We start from the raw sequence: 17,209 nt of genomic DNA, 5'->3' as shown, positions 1-17,209 counted from the left end.
CTTCACGAGATTAATCTCTGACATTTCCAGAGAAATGCCAAATTTGAGGACTTTCTGAAAAGTTCATTAAAGTACTCAGTCCTAAATCAACAATAGAGACATTCATTAAATGAAAGAGAACTTGGAATAATCCTCACTGATTCCTGATGGATATCTCTGACCACTCAAGCACATCACAGTGAGGTACCTGAGAGCTCCAGATCATCAAAGGAAAAAACATGAGATACATTATCCCCTTTCCTGCCCTGGCACACTCCAAAGCACTCCTTCCACCCCCCAAATTGGGGCTGCCATTACATCAGGTGCATTTCTAAGCAAGCAATGAGGCTGCAGAGCACATCCACCTCACAGCAGCACACATCCACAGCATCTCAGATACACAGACACAGACACACAGACACAGACACAGACACACAGACACAGACACACAGACACAGACACAGAAACAGGCAGGCCTGGCTGCTCTGTACTTCCATGCAGTGTCGCCTCCCATGTCACCCCCAACATCTCTGCAGCACAGACTGGCCTGCAGTGGGAGTCTGCATCTTGCTCTGTTTCACTTCCCAAGGCAAAGGTGAGAAGGATTTTAATCCTGATACGTGAGTTCTTGCAAAAAGAAACAACATTTCTGACAGCTGACTGCTCCTCTAAGAGAAGCACTCTTACAATGAGAAGTATTATTTTAATTAACAATTGAAAAGCACAATCTAGGGATGAGGTATTTTCTAATTATTGTGATGGGATTTTAAAAGGTGTGCACTGATACCAATAGAAGTTACTGAACCCATTGGAAATTATTGGGTAAGGTCCTCTCCCCTACAGTAAGCAAATAGCCAGACCACTCACCCAGCATTAAAACCTACAAATCTGTGAAAAATTCACTGTGGTTGATACACAGATCATAATGACTATTTTTTGTCCACAGGGCTGCTGTTTGTTTCAAACCATTTAGCAATATTCATTAGGCTCTCACTTCAAATTAAGGTAATTGAGAGTAAGAGAACACACAGTCAAGTTTTTTACTAAGGGAGACGTGCTCCATTCCCTTCTCTGACTCAGGTGTTGACTCAGTTGACTTGCAGTCAGGCTTTACCAGGAATCTTTCTTCAAAAATGTCAAATGCATCATGAAAAATGTTGTGCTGCCTATTTCTTAAAATCTCACCATCATTAGAAATTTAAAAATATATGTTTCTCCTCCCATTTATTCTATTTACTTACAAGAGAAGGCTATTATACTCCAATACCAAGACTGTTGTGCCTCTGAGCCTATTTTATGGCTGAAACCACAGATCCCGAAGGCCAAGGAAAACTCATGTGTCAACAACCCTTAAAATTAATACTAAAACACAGTTTTATGACAAAAACTATGTCAGCCATACCATTGTCTGGGATACTTCAAATTCTTCCTCTCCAGGAATCTCAGTCACCCGCATTAAATGACTCCCAATTGAGACATGAGAACTGGCAGCAGCATAAATACCCACGGAGCACTGGCTGGTACAGCTGACAGCCAGATGGGATCACAACAGCAGCAAAAGATAACACTGAGCCTGGACAAGCAGCTCAGGCACCAGCCTAGAAATTTGGAGAGTGCCCTCTGGTTCCTGCTCCAAGAAGCTTTATGCCTGACAACAGGCCAGTCATCTTTGGCTTTGCCTGCCTGAAATTCCCATCTGAAAAAATATAGTGGCCCCTGCCTCCCACTAAGGAGGTGGTGAGAGCCTATAGAAATGCCATGAGCTGAGATAGGCAATAGATGTACAGGGGAATCAGAATAAAAACCCTTTGTGTCTTCAGGAAAATCAGCTGCAGGGGAAGACAACTCAGGATAAAAGAGTTAAAACTCTGTCTTCAGCAACACTGTGTGTGTACCCATGCGACATGCACAAAAGCCACCCAACTATTTCCATTTTGTAATAGTGTCTTCATAACCATAAGGGTCTGGAGCTGTCAGATCAGACCTGAAGGAAAGGTCATATCTGCCATTCAAACAGCTCTAATATAGTGTGAAAAAACAGCTGAGCTCTTGCATATACAAAGGCTTCTGCATGTACTTCTGCTACGTCACAGCCTTCTTGAAGAGACAGGGAATAAGTGTTATTCCCATCTGCCAACAGATAATCTGAGTTTGAATGGCCTGCTGAATGCTGCATGAGAAATTACCCTAACTCTGATTCAGCTCAAGTTCCCAGGGCTCCCTCCACGCTCCTTGCTGTGCGTCAGGACCCAGTTTCAAGCTCATTACCTTCGTGTTTTGAATTAGTGCCTACTGCCTGCATACAAATGTACTGTTTGCAGCCAACATTCCAACAGCTTTCCAAACCTGGGAAAACTCTCAGAAGAGATCCAACTCACTCCTTTTAGTGCTGTTGCCTGAGTCAGGTTCCTGTGTGCTGCTGCCTGTTTTGCCATGGATTCTCAGCAGCACCAGGGCACCCCATTAAATCTCCTCTCAACACCATCTCTCCTGGGTGGGCACCAGGAGTCATCAGGATGTGTGTAGGACTTCACCAGGGAATTGTGCAGTCCTGCTTTGCACTGCATGGATGATAAACACTTCTAAAATATGGACCACAAAATTAGTAAGGGATAACTATGTATTTCTTAAAATTATTAACTGCTGCTTTGTACTGGATTTCTCTTGCTGACTGCACATAATAGCAAAATGCATATCCTTTACTTATGAATTAAAAAACCATGGTATGTCTCATCTCTCTGCTAGCTCTTGATGCGAGGAGCATTCACCCTGTGATTCTGCAACTGGTATCACCCCAGATGTGGGGACTGCCCAACTCTGCCATAATTCAGCTGGTTTTATGCTTCCCCAGAGCAGGTGGTGGGGAGCTCACTGCTGTTAGCTCCCTGACGTTTTACAACATCCAGTGCCTGTATCAGCCTGATATGCAAAACAGCTTCTCCCTTTGACCATATGAAACACATTAAAGAGACCTGTCACACATTTGCAATTAGGTGCTGAAAAATAAAATGACAAGACTCAATGCCTGCTTTGAAAAAGCTCTTGTTTAGGCCAAGTCTGATTTCCACAAACCTATAGGGAAAAATGTAGTTTTTAAAAAGTTCCTTGTTTTTTGTTTTGTTTTTTAATTTAATTTTATTTTATTTTTTCCGGGGTATGAGAGCTGCAGGACCAAGAATAGAAGGATGAGTTATAAACCTTCCAAAGCAGAGATTTAGCATGGAAATTCTGACGACCATCAATGTGAGCAATGCCGCCAGGCACCACTCACAATCCACAGCATCTTTCAAACCTGTCGTGGGTTTTTAGAAAGGGCTAAAAATAAATGGAGAAATGCAGCAATACACACACACATACACATATTATTGTTCAAAAAAGGAACAGGTGGTCTTGCCAGCAGTGTAAACACAGATGACTCTAGAAAACAGCTAACAAACACCCAGCTGAGCAGCCTTTCCTTGCCATGCAAGCAGCACTTTGAGAACCCTCCTTGAGTTCTCCCAGCCAGAACCATCTGGGATCCAGACTCTCTGTCATGACAAGGCCTGGGTACTCCCAAGCGTCTTGATTTCCTTTACCCAATATATTCACACAATTCCACCCTCTTGACCTCCTGTGGATTACTGCCCTTCTGAAAATAACACACATGGAACAGCTGGTGGGGCCAGAAATGTCTTAAATGTAAATAGCACAAGTCCCTGTTTTCTAGCTCCCCACCACTTGATCTGACCCCTATCCTCATGTAATGAAGAGGAGAATTTACTGAAGGGGAAAAAGGATCAGGGCACTATGGACAGCCCAGAAGGACTCAAACAGCAAACGTGAGTGGCTGCATGTTGAAAGCCATCAAGTCCACTACCTGCAGGAAAAGCAGAGAGGAAAACATGAAGAAGTTCTCGAGTCTCAAAATTTATCCTAAACCTGCAGAAAAAAAACAGAAAGTAAAGAAAAAGGAGGGGAAAAAATTAGATAACATTTCAACTCAGATTTCAGTTATATCTCCTCTGCCCACCACAGGAAGAAGACTGATGTCACAGGCTGAATCACACACATAAATCCTCCTGCATGGTCACTTATCTCTGAGTATGAAAGCATAACAAAACAACTTTGCTAGGAGTCCACTGTAAGGCTCAACATCATCTCTTTGCAGCCCTCCTCTCCTGACTCTTCTGAAAAAAAGAAAATGGAATTTATACTTGCACCATCACCTTTTTAATTTCATACCATCCCAAAACACTTGGTTTAATAGAAATACCCTTGATTTAATATATATCCACGAAAAGTAAATGAGGTGATAAAGCTTCAAAGTACCAAATGGTTGAGTGCTGCCACAGGGGAGTACATCTGCTTGGCATCAGAGCACCAAGTCCCAGGATGCAGCATCCCGGGCACGGTGACAGACTGGCAGCTCTCCCACCACACCTGGACTGCACAGGCACAGAGTCCACCTGACATGGCTGGGAACAGCTTATCCAGCAGGCTCCTACTTCCCTCAGCCTTCCTGTGCAAGGGAAAAACACTCTTTCAAAGCTGAAGAGAAAACCAGCCTGCTGTTCTCCCAGAGCGGCGCATAATTGAGTCGGCATGATGCCGCAGACTACCAAATGCAGCAGATGGCTGCAGGCATCATCCAGTTTAGGATGACAAAGTTGGAACAAAAGAAAAACAGAAGGCAGGGAATGCATCTTCTGTGCTGGGTTACTGGGCAGGGGCTGAACCTTGGCACAGTGGGTCCATTGCCAGCACACGGCTTGCTTCCAGCTCTCCCACTGCCACACGGACTATGACCAAATACCCAACCCTGGAAATGACAAAGAAAAGTGAGGGAAAGCCACATCTTCCCAGGTAAAAGAGGCAGGAAACTACCAACTGTCTGATGACCTGTTTCTAAAATACATAGAAGAAAATCTCCAAAAATCTGCTCGCAATGCCTGCTCTAAATATGACAACTCTGACTTCCAGGACTCTCCCACATAACCTGCAGGAATTCAGAAATTAAATAATGACCTCTTAGTATTGACACACATCATTTCACTGCTGGAAGGTAAAGCACTGATGTGAAAGCATGCAGAAAATGAGACAAGATGCGTCAGATCTGTACAGTGTACCATGAACGGTGTCTTGCAGGGAGGGCTCAGTCTGTGGTGGCATTTAGGGGTTTATTTTTGCCAATTCCACCCCAAAGGATCACTGACTTTAGGAGTGGAAACATTCCTTCCATTTCCCCAGGCGCCTTGCTCACAAAGCAGCTGGCTACAAGGTTCACCACAACAGACAGGCTGGAGGAGACAAGAGTGATACGGCTCCACAGGAAGCAGCACAGCACACTCAAACAATTTATAAATAAAGTTCAGCCCTTTGTGAAGGCAATACAGCTTCCATGCCCAGACTGACTGGTTTATAATAGCCACTGTGGTCGGCAGTGACACCAGACACAGGACACAGAGACACCACCATTAGCTCCAGAGTTGGGAATGGAGAAAGCTCTTTTGGCTGCAGGATGCAGAGCCTGTGATTCTGAACATGAACCCTGCACAAACTCCTGCCCATGTGGCATTTGAGATTTCAGTACCTGTGATCACTTCAAGGGACCAGAGCGAAAGCACCTTTATTACACTCAGAAAGCCAGTCATAGGAACATTTTGGGGTGGAAGCATTTTTTAGAAGGGCAGGAAAACACTTTGTGCTACAGCTGAGCAGCCCATACTCCACCCAGAGGTGGAACTGTCCCAAAACAAGGCTGGCACACAGAGATATCACACTTGGCAGGAGCTGCTTGTGGCCCACTTTGGGCAGTCACACCAGGCTGGTTAAGCCACCCTTCTCCAGCAGCCAGGCTCCCAGCCCAGCTGCAGAATGTGTGGTGAGGAGCTGTGGGAGAACATTTCCAGTTCACTCTCCTCATTGAGCAAAACTTGGGAAAGGAACCAAAGAAGTCAAGGCAACATCTATTTTCTGACCCCTACCAATCAGAGGGAAATAATCCCACCTCCCTGGGGGGCATCCAAATGCTATTTGTGCCTCTACCACACAAACATTTTATGGTCAATCTCTGATTTACACCACAAAGAGATAAAGACCTCTCATAGAATGATAGAATGACAGAATGGTTTGGATTGGAAGGGGACCTTGAAGATTATCCAGTTCCAAACCCCTCCATGGGCAGGGACATCTTCAACTGGACCAGGTTGCTCAGACGTCCATTCAAACTGGCCATCCTTTACCTTTGTTCAGGGACAAGGTGTTCACTTAGTCCAAAAAACAATAAAACACACAAACTCATTAATTTAAATTGTATCTTTTGTGGGTATTTTTATAGCATTATTTAATTTCAATCCACGTTGTGGAACAAAAAAATCTCATCATGCTAGTTGGCCTTGAACCTTATGAACAAATCAGCCACACAAGGGCTGCGTGACTTGGTCAAACTACAAAACTCACTATGACTCAGTTTCCTCTTCAGAAAAAGGAGGATGTAAATGCAAACTTATCAAACTAGAGTGTTCTGAGGTGTGATACATTTTTGTAGCACTGTAAAGAGCAAATGATAGCAATTATAATATTTCACAAAGATAGCAATCATTGCAATTTGGTTAAATTCCAACTAGGAGGAAATCTGCCCTCTGTTTTCAGAGTGGAAAGTTTCCTGGAACTTGCTTGTTCATTACAGCTCATTACTTTCCTTCAGTGAAAAAAAATTCACCCCGGTGACCATTGGATTAGCCTTCTGCCCCTCGTCTGGTCACAAAAAGTAACAGAAGGGTAAAAATAACAGGCCCTTTGAAAATGTTTCTGTAAAGATGGTGCATCTTAGAATAAATCTCTACAATGTTGGACAAAGGAAAAAAAAAACAGGGCAACACCATTTGCTAAAAAATTGACAGCCGCCTGCTATTTCAGAGATCCCTCCTCTAATTGCACGCACCTGCTGTGGCATGGTGTACTCTAAAATATATCTCACCAGCAATGCTGCTTGGCAGCAGCCAGGGCCACCCAGGAGGGACCCTGCAGTCCCACTCTTCACAACTTCACAGGAACTGGGGTTTTCATCCAGGGTAACATTTGAATGGAATACAAATAAATTCACTGTGAGCCTCTCTCCCTGGTCACTTCTATCACATCACCTCTATCTCTTTTAACTTCCCTCCCTCCCCATCTTAACTTTTCCTGTTCTCTCTCCCCTCAGCATTCTTGACCCCTCACTCTTGCAACACAAGATTTAGACTTGAGTCCTTCATTTGTTATTTTCTTGGTTTCTGAAATATTTTCCCCCCACCTTCTCTCTCTGCTCTTGTTGTGCCTCTGTGTTTCACATGTGCTCAAGCTCAGAAAACTGAGGTGACCCTTTCAGAGCTGCAGGGCTTTGAGTGACACGAGGAGATGACCAAAACCCTCCTCTGCAGGTCCTGGTGTCTGTGCCAACCTCGCAGCACCTGCAGCAGCTCCTCCCTCTGCCCTTCGTGCAGGTCACCATCCCCTCCCTCCTTTCTCCTTCACCCTTGCCCTGCTCCTTCAACACCTCCCCGGGCAGTTCGTTCCGGTACCTAATCACCCTTTCTGTGGAGAAATCCCCCTGAATGTGCAACCCGGACTCCCTGGCACAGCCTGAGGCCATTTCCTCTCATCCTGTCCCCGGGAGCAGAGCCCAGCCCCGCCTGGCTACACCCTCCCTTCAGGTGCTGTAGAGAGCAGCAAGGGCCCCCCGAGCCTCCTTCTCTCCGGGCCGAACACCCCCAGCTCCCTCAGCGGCTTCTCAGGACACTCCTGCCCAGCCCCTTCCCTTCTCTGGACTCGCTCAGTGCCTTTTCCAAGCGAGGGGCCCAAAACTGGGCACAGCATTGCAGCTATGGCCTCAGCAGTGCCGAGTACAGAGGGACAATCCCTGCCCTGCTCCTGCTGGTCGCACTACTGCTGCTCCGGGCCAGGATGCCATTGGCCTCCGGGCACACCTGGCTCAGTTCAGTCGCTGTGACCAGAACCCCAGGAGGGCTTTTCCTCTTCCAGCCACTCTCCCCCTGGCCTGGAACGCTACACAGGGCTGCCGCGCACACGGACACCCGGGGCAGATAACTAAGCACAGAGCACGAACGAGGCGCCCGCGGGGCGGGGAGCGGCCGGTCCCGCCCAGCCCCACACGGTTCCCCTGCGCGGCGCCCGCCGGGAGCCGCAGTCCGCGCCCGCCGCTCGTCCCGGCCCGGCTCCAGGCGGGGCTCCGGCCGCGGACTGCGCTTCCCACTGCTCCCCGCGGCGGCGGCGCGGCCGGGCCGGCGGGGCCGCCATGGGCTGGGGGGTCCGGCTGTGGCTGCTGGGCGGCCTGGCCGCCTGGACGCAGCGGCGGCGAGCGGCGGCGGCCGCCGGGCCGGAGGGCGACAAGGGCAGGCGGCAGCGGGATCTGGAGCTGAGGCTGGTGCAGGTGGTGTTCCGGCACGGGGCGCGCACCCCGCTGCGGCCGATCCCGGGGGCAGCGCCGGTGAGCTCGGCGTGGGGCGGGACGGGCCGGGGCCGGGGCCGGGGCCGGGGCCGGGGTGGGGCGGGGGTGCCCCGAGCCCGCTGCGGAGCTCCTGCCTTGTCCCGGCAGCCTGGGGCTTTGGCGTGTATTCCCCTTCCCGAGGCCATACAGAATAGTTTCTGAGGGGAAAGTGCGGGAATCTGGGAGCTTGCACCCCGTGCCGCGCTGCAGGCTTGGGAGAAAGTGGCTGGAAAGCTGCTCAGTGGAAAAAGGCCTGGGGCTGCTGCTTGACAGCGACCGAACCATGCCAGAGTGTGCCCGGCTGGCCAAGGAGGCCAATGGCATCCTGGCCTGCAGCAGCAAGAGCGGCCAGCGGGAGCAGCGCAGGGATCATCCCTGTCCAGTTCTGGGTCCCTCAGTTCAGGAGGGACATTGAGATGATGGGGTGAGTGCAGAGAAAGGCCACGTATCTGGGGAAGGGTCTGGAGCACAAGTGTTAGGAGAAGCCACCGAGGGAGCTGTTTGGTCTGGAAAAGAGGAAGCTCAGGAGTGACCTTATCACACTCTACAACGTCTTGAAAGGAGGTTGTAACCAGGTATGAGTCAGGCTTTTCTGCCAGGGAAGAACTAGCAGGATGAGAGCAGACAGTCTTTAATGTGTGCCACAGGAAGTTCAGGTTGGATATTAGGAGGAATTTCTTTACAAGAGGGGGATTAGACCCGTTGGAATGAGGCTGCTCAGAAGGAGTCACCATCACTGGAGGTGTTTAAGGAAAGACTGGAGGTGGCACTGTGGCCTGGTTGACATAGTGGTGTTCAGTCACAGTTTGGACTTGATTATCTCAGGAGTCTTTTCCAACCTAATTAATTCTGTGATTCTTGAAGTGGAACAGCGATAGCATTTTAGTGGGACAGATGACAGCATAGGAAACAATTGCTGCAACTTCACGGAGCCATCAGGGCAGGATGCAGGGATGGGCACCCCAGGGCTCTACACCAAAGCCAAGTTCTGCACCTCAAAATGGGTGCTCAGCAAAGGTACCACAAGTGATCTGGCTCCCCCAGCTTCTACCGAGGTGGCCTGGGGAGCCAGCAAGGATTAGCTCAGATCGTTTCCTACATCAGCTTTTTGATGTGTAACAAGCAGTATAAATTGTGATTTCCTACAGATTCCTCTCCTGTAACAGGAGGAAATCAAATATCCTGCACATCAGATAACAAATCCAGAGAGCAGCACTGCTCTCATTTCTCTGTGAGCTGTGTAAAGAGATCCCTTTGTCTCCGTGTTGTGTTGTTGGCAAGGGAGGACACAGTAATACTCCAGCTTTAGTTTAATGCTTTTAAAAGTCCTTGGTTTAATGCCTTTGAAAGTTTTCCACTGAAACACTGTTTGTTTGTTTGTCTTGAAACAGGTAGAATGGCATCCCTCTCTTTTAGCTGTGCCTGTTAAGACTAAGTTTGATTATGTGGTGACAGACCTAAATGGAGGACCTCAACCCCGCTCACCCTTCGATGAGGAATACAGAAAGATTGTATTTAAGGTTATGTTGTATTTCTTGGTGGGTTCCTCTTTCCTCTGTAGACTTTATTTCCATGGTTCACTGGAGACCTCTCCTTTTCTTTGCTCTTAGGGTGGTGTAATAGCAGGACAGCTGACACACGTGGGGATGCAGGAGACATTCGCCCTGGGGGAAAGGCTGAGGAGAAACTATATGGAAGAAGTCAAGTTTCTTTCACCAACATTTAAGCCTGCTGAGGTCTTGTGAGTCTCTCAGTTCCCTTCTGGACCTTCCCTTTCTTCCTATCTCTTAACAAGCACCCTTGTGCTAGGGTAACTTTGGCTAGCATATCCTTCTCCATCCCACACCAAACTACCTGGCCTCTGGGCCTTCATCTTTGCTCAGCCTGCAGAGCCTGGCACTAGAACTCACTCATGACACAAAGCATCCGATTGCCCAGCAGTCCTGAGAGTGATGCCAGGGACAGGTTCATCTCACCTGGGCTGAGCCAGTGGCAGTGCTCTTTTATGCAGTTTTGTGGTGAACAAAGACAAACAGGCGTTTCTGGAGCACATTTTAACTCTAAGAAGCTGAAGTTCTGAGATGAAGCAATCCCTGCTGCTCACATCAGTAATGCTGAGAGCATCTGGCTTAGGACTATACCAGAGAAGTACCAGTTTGTTATCTCCACTATCTCTGACATGCAATTAAAGGACAGTTCAGATTACAGGTGTCTACCTAAGATATTGATAGTGACAAACTATGAGTCCCACCACAGATTTCCAAAGCCACAGTGGAAACAGAGCCCTCAGTTCCAGCAAGACCTCCCCAGCTGCAGCCATGTTAACATGAAGGAGAAAGTGCTGCCTGACAAACTGCTTTCTCTCTTTCAGCGCCCGTTCCACTAATATTTTCCGGAATCTGGAGTCCACACGGTGCCTGCTAGCTGGGCTGTACCAACAGCGTAAAGAAGGTTGGGGAGACTTCTGAACAGCGCCTTTCCTTGCTTAGTCTTCCCTAGATGCACACACCTTCTGCATCCTAACTTCTCTCTGGCTCCTAGCTATTACTTCTTCCTTGGTTCTTTGCACTTGGCTCCCTTCCCCAATTCTCCTGGTCCTGTAGATTCTTTACCAGCTTGTCACTTGTTCCCTCTCTTTGCATATCTTTCTGCTGCTCTTTCAGACCTGCTAATGAGGTTGATGTTAATCCTCTTCAAAATCAAGAAGGCAAAAAGTTCACACATCTGAAAAAGGTTTCTCAGGGAAACCCAAGGATTTTGGATACAAGTTCAATATCTGGAGTAACTTTCACCTGTATCCTGCAGTTGGTGTCTGCTTGTATGTTCTAAAAATATGTTCTGCATTTTAAAGATCTCACATCTGCTTCTTCCATATTCAGTTCCACTAACAAGTAGAAGTGACTTGCCAGGGCTCCTTACACTTCACGACACAGAGACTAATTTTTGGTACTAAGAAAAATGAACACACAACTGGGAAGCTTTATAAGGTGCACAGCAAGCATCCCTGTGGAAATAAATGCACAGAAACAAGTACAGTGCCTTGTGTTGCAGGTGATAGCTCGAGGGGAATTGCTAGTTGATAACACTGGACTTGAGCACAAAGACTGTGGGAGTGATTATAAAGCAATCTAAAGAAACTAAAGAAACACAGATGCACTCCTGATCACAGAAACTTCATTCTTCTTCCACAGGACCTGTTGTCATTGTCACTGATGAAGCAAGCTCTGAAATGCTCTACCCCAATTACCACAACTGCCAGCGCCTGAAATACTTGACCAGGTAATTGCCAGCAATACCTTCCCGTATGATTTCACTGTGTTTCATTTCAGCAGTAGTAATTTACAACAGCACAATTTCTTTCCATTTCCCAATTTCTTTCCCTACCACTTACTGTCCTTTGTGAATGGTTGTATAAAATACTTGGTAAGTGGAATTATACACCAGGCAGTGGCAGCAGAAGAAAATAAAATACAGACTTTTCCTTGAAAGACCAGTTTAATTTAGTCTGTGTCTAGCAAACACTCATTACTAGCTAATGTACAGCTAATCTGTGGCATTGCTGCAGGGCAGAATTAATGTCATCTACATCCCTTAACAAGCCTTTCAAGTGTGAACATATTGGGCCTCCTTTTTATATTCATCTTCTGATTTGGGGGTTATTTCAGCATTCCCGTCACATTCATACCTTGAAGAAACCGAAATATACTCAGCCTTGACACATTTAATGAAGACTAATGAAGTGAAATAAGGAAGATCCTACACAGAACTTTTGTTCTCATGTTTGCAGAGTCAAGTACTCTGAAATGCCTGTGCCAGGTTTGGGCACAGGGTGGAAAATGAAAAGGAGAGGCAGATACATTAAGTTGAGCTAGATTGTATATTGGCATACTTTTGTCCAAAATTCAAGAGCTGTCAGAATTCACTTGCAACAGCTGTGAAATGCTTGACCACTGTGCAATGCAGACAAAGGATTGGTATAGACAGTGGTGAGGTGACAGCCCCTAGAAGCAGCATATTCAGCCTCCTTGAGTAACATTGCCTGTCCAAAAAAGGACTAAACTGCAGGATCTGCTGCTCCCTGCCCTCTGCCCACCACTGCACCTTCTGTGACCATATCAAGGTGGACTTTTTGAGCTGCACTAAGCACTGCCTCAGCTTGCAGGCTACCTAGGGAGTATGTGGCCAGCACGGATATTCTCAGCTAAATTATTTTAAAATAAAATTTAAATCAGCATAAAGATGCAAATGGCTTCTAACAAAGCAAAAGGTGGATTTAAGCTACAAGCGAATATCTAGGTGTTCCCATTTCCCACAACATAGAGCAGTCAGTTCAAAGCTTCTGCCCTTCTTTCATGAGGCAGTTAAAGGCTAGACCCTGAAGACATAGACCTTTACTGTTCCAGTATGACCAGATCTGTTAGCTGATACACAGCCCTTGCTTCTGGGAAGCACTTCTGGGGTGTTCACATCTCATGTAATTTTTCCTCACGCCTTTGTGAGAGCAGAGAGCAACTCTGATCCTTGAAATCTGGATACAGCATCTGTCCTTTTTGCAGCTCAGACTCCCCAAATCAGGAATCCCTAAGTATGCTGCAGTGTTTCTCTTCTACCCCTCACTGATGTGGGACAACTCCACTGGCTGGGTGATGAGAAAAACAAAAGATAGAAAGCCTGGTGTGTGAAAAATTTTTTGTATTCTAAATTCCTTTGCAGGATTAGGTCGGAGAATGCTAAGCAGCAGCCAGGTATCTCAGAGGACTTGAAAAAAATTAAGACGAGGATGGGTATTGATGATGATGTGCCTGTGGACTTCTTTGTCCTCCTCGATAACATTTTTGCTGAGCGGGTGAGCTGAGCTGTTCTCTTGCACTGTCACAGAAAAAACATCCCCTTACCATGCACATGGAGGAAATCACAGTGCCAACACCCACAGATACTAATGTGCACTCCAGTACCTTTCTATGCAACCCAGAATGCTTATAGAAATAGCATGGCCTTTAAAAAAGCAAGATGTAGGGTCAGCCTTGCAGTAGGATGGATAAAGACTTGTCTCCAGTATTTTTGTTCTTGAAATCCAGTATTTCTTTCAAGTGTAATGTAGAAATAAGAGAGGCATTGGGCCTTGCTTACTCATTACAAAGTGCTTTCCCTTTTTTGGCACTCAGCACCCAACAGTCATTTTAATCCCAGTTCCACCACACTACCTGTGAGCCAGACTGCTTCTGCTATTGGAAGGAAGTTGGACACATTTCTACCCCTCCTTTTTTTGCTGGTACTAGTGGTAACTAGTCTGTCAGCTGAATGGCTCAATGTGTTACACTCTCCATAGAACTGGATCCTAAAGAACAAGCATCCATCCTTTTGGTACACAGAGCAAGTCTGTGTGTTTAAAACCATCCTAAAAATCCTCACCTGAGTATCATAGTACAATATCATGGTACAAATGGCGAGACATGAGCAGCTGTTTTCTTTGGGCAGCTATCCTTATGTCTTCAGGGTGTGTTCAGAAAGGGTCAAACCTTACCACTGCTGCATCTCCTCATTCCAGGTACACAATATTCCAAGCTGCCCTGCGCTGAAGAGCTTCCAGCAGACAGTGGAGCGCCGATCTGTTGACTCCATGGTTTTCCTTCTGGAAGACAGGTGATTGCCTGTGTCCATGCCTCTGGCCTCAGGGGCAGTCTTACCTGTAAGCTTTCTTACCTGTAAACTAGCTTACTTCAGCAGACAGAAATGCTTTCCCATCTGCTGCATTCCCCCACCAGAGCCCACTCATGAGGTTTGTGCCTCAGCCATCTCAGTGTAAAGTTCAGTGTCTTGAGTCAGTACTGTGGACTAGGAAAATGGAGTGCACACTGAGGCCAGGATGTGGGCTTGCACCCTGTTTTGTGATCCTCATGGACAGAGGGTGGTCTCCCAGGAGCAGCAGTAAGCCACTGAGGTAGGCAGTGAAGGCCCAGTTGCCACAGGGGTTTAAGTGAACCAGAGGCAAAAGCTAAAGAAGAAGAGATGCTCCCAGCCCATGCCCTAAGGCTGCCCATGCAGTTGCACAAGTACAGTACAAATTCCAGCCTGGGAAGCTTATCCCAGGGATGGCACCTGCACAGCTCGGCTGAGAAGTGCTGGCGCTAGCGGAAAAAGTGATGCCAGTCCTGCACACATGTAACTACTTGCAAAGAGAAGCTGCTGCTACGTGCAGCTAATTACCTCCTCCACAGTTGTTTGTAAAGGCTGGCTGAGTTGCTAGCCTAGCAGTCATTTTCCTTTTAGATTCGTTTGCAGCTGCCACATTCACCAGCTCTTCTCAGGTGGTGGTATAGGACTGTCCTTTCTTCACCACGTATTAGAGATCTCAGGTAGTGAAAGACTGACTGATTTACCCCATTCCCACAACACCCAGGAGAGTTAGTCACACTCATCTTCCATTTCCACTGATGTATTCATTAGGTAGAAGTTTCTTCCCACCAGATATTGTATAAAGATCATCTATTTGTTTAATAAGAGGACAAAAACTACTTTTAAAATATACCAATCACTTTTTCTTGAATCCTGCCCCTCCTCACCAAAGACCCCAGCCACTTCAGCTGCTGTTTTGCAGCAGTCATCTTCTCTAGCTGAAACCCATGCACTCAAAAACTGTATCAGGGAAACAAAATAGCCTAGAGAACAATCAGAGAATTACTAGATTGCTATTTACATGGCCACAGTTCACGAGACTGCTTGTTAACACCTCTCCCCTCCCATTCTGCAGTGACATTAGAGTGGTGACTACACACCAGCTGAACTAAAAACTGGCTATATTAATTGCATTTAATAGTTTGTAGCTACATCAATGCAGATTATCAAATCATAAGAGAAAAGCAGGTTTTCAAGTTTTCATGTATAATTTTGTGAAAGTTTTAAAACTAGTAAATTTATTTCTGCTTCTTTTCTAGAGAAATTCTTCAGATGAGTGTTGGCCTCCTGCTCAATACATTACAAGAGAACATTAAAGCAGCAGTAAATCCCTCAAATCCAGCTGAAAAGGCCAGGTACAGCACACACTCCTCTAATCATTATAAATTCTAACTTGATGTCAGTGTGAAAATCTAGTTCAGAAAGACCTTGAATGTGTGGGATAAATAGGAATGCTCACCTGCTGGAAAAAGCATGGTTGCTACTGCCTATCCATGGAGGAACACAGCTGACATTCCAAGTCTGTTCTTTTTTTTCCAGAAAGCTGTACCTCTATGCTTCTCATGACTCCACTATAATTCCTCTCCTGCTGGCACTGGGCACCTTTGATCACAAGTGGCCACCTTATTCTGCTGATGTGACCCTGGAACTGTATCAGCACCGGCGCTCCAAGGAATGGTTTGTGCGCGTGTCTTACCGTGGAGAGGTGAGATCCCATGGGAAGCCCCTCCTGCAAATCTTGGGCTTGTGGTTTCACTATGCAGCAGAAAAAGGGTTTTGACAGAGAACAGTACCTATGATTCTGTCTCTTTGCCTTGCAGGAGCAAGTGGTGAAAGGCTGTAAAACAGGTCTCTGCCCACTTAAAGAATTTCTGGAAGTTGTTTCACAGTACTCAGTCACTCCAAAGGAGTACTGTAAGCTGTGTATGGACAGGAAAACATGCACTTGTTGAAGCTGTCTTAAATTAAAATTAGTTTATTGTCACAATCTTTGACTATTTTTCTTTATGTCTTTGCCAGCCTTCTTTATTCCAAAGGAATTTTAGATGAGGGAACATTTTCCTGCCAGACACAGTGTGGCTGGCACAGTGTCACTCTACACTGTTAGCATCAAGCTGAAAGAAGCCAATGGCTCAAATTTACTTCTGAGGTGACCACACAAAAGCAGGGAGAGGCTGAAAACAGCAAGGGTGAGAATAGACCATTTTAAATTGCCCACCTGCATGAGGAATAAAAGACAAAACTTCTTCCTCATATGCTGGGACTGTGGGATGAAGCCCAGCTTGCTCTGTGCTACCAGACTTGAAAGCTTCGACATAACATTGATTTTATGTTTGGTAAACTGCAGAAGCCATTGTGCCTTTCCTTTTTTTTTTTTTTGGCATGTTGGAGGGCTGCTCTCTGCAGACAAATAAGCCTCCATAATTGTATAGCATTTAGCTACCCCTTCTTCTTGAGGGCATTTTCATGCAGAGAAAATATCTCCAAAGGGACAGAAAGCCTTCAGACCTCTTCCCTGCACTCCTCTAATTATGGAAATTCTGCCATGAACATGCAGAACAACCACAGTGGGCCAAGTACAAGAACACACAATCTTGGTGACCTCTGCTTAATGTTTAATGCTTTAAACAAGAAAGTCTGGGGAGCTGCTATCAACTTCAGCTTCGGGCAGCAGTGATCTATTTTGGACAACAGCAGTACTTCTGGCTGAGATGACAGTATTTCCTGTAAGTAAGACAGTGCTAGGAATCACAATGTTGCCAAAGTCATAGAATCATAGAATGGTTTGGGTTGGCAGGGACCTTAAAGATCATATAGTTCCAACTCCCCGCTCTCAGTGAGTTCTCCCAGACTGGTCTCATGTCTGGGATTCCCCTAACCCTGCAGCACCATGTACTGGGACTTGCTGAACCTCACTAGGTTCTCACAGACTCACTTCTCAAGTTTGTCCAGGTCCTTCTCTTGTGTCAACAGCACCACTTGACTTCATGTCCTCTGCAAACTTGCTGAGGGTGCACTCAATCTGACTATTTCATTGAAAAGATCTCCACTTTTCAATAAGTAAATAAAACGTGATCCCTATTT

At 46.4% G+C, this 17,209-nt stretch overlaps 1 protein-coding gene across 1 annotated transcript; it reads left to right on the top strand.

Annotated features, from left to right (window-relative positions):
• The first annotated feature begins 8,139 nt into the window (after positions 1-8,139).
• Positions 8,140-16,112, top strand: ACP6 (acid phosphatase 6, lysophosphatidic). The gene is made up of 10 exons (XM_056499472.1): positions 8,140-8,449; positions 9,841-9,969; positions 10,060-10,190; positions 10,821-10,900; positions 11,641-11,728; positions 13,163-13,295; positions 13,998-14,092; positions 15,385-15,480; positions 15,665-15,830; positions 15,946-16,112. The coding sequence occupies exons 1-10, from the start codon at positions 8,258-8,260 to the stop codon at positions 16,075-16,077; spliced, it is 1,242 nt and encodes a 413-aa protein (XP_056355447.1). The 5' UTR covers positions 8,140-8,257; the 3' UTR covers positions 16,078-16,112.
• The last annotated feature ends 1,097 nt before the right edge of the window (positions 16,113-17,209 follow it).

Source organism: Oenanthe melanoleuca, chromosome 1, assembly GCF_029582105.1.
Source record: "Oenanthe melanoleuca isolate GR-GAL-2019-014 chromosome 1, OMel1.0, whole genome shotgun sequence".
NCBI classification, from domain to species: Eukaryota; Metazoa; Chordata; class Aves; order Passeriformes; family Muscicapidae; genus Oenanthe; species Oenanthe melanoleuca.
Note: the sequence above shows the minus strand (reverse complement) of the source record. Positions and strands in the feature narration are given on the sequence as shown.

Excerpts from the sequence above, each read along its gene's own strand:
- ACP6 (XM_056499472.1), top strand. The coding sequence starts at position 8,258 with ATGGGCTGGGGGGTCCGGCTGTGGCTGCTGGGCGGCCTGGCCGCCTGG. Across the intron at positions 15,481-15,664 it reads AATCCAGCTGAAAAGGCCAG|AAAGCTGTACCTCTATGCTT; the intron begins GTACAGCACACA and ends TTTTTTTTCCAG. Across the intron at positions 15,831-15,945 it reads GCGTGTCTTACCGTGGAGAG|GAGCAAGTGGTGAAAGGCTG; the intron begins GTGAGATCCCAT and ends TTTGCCTTGCAG.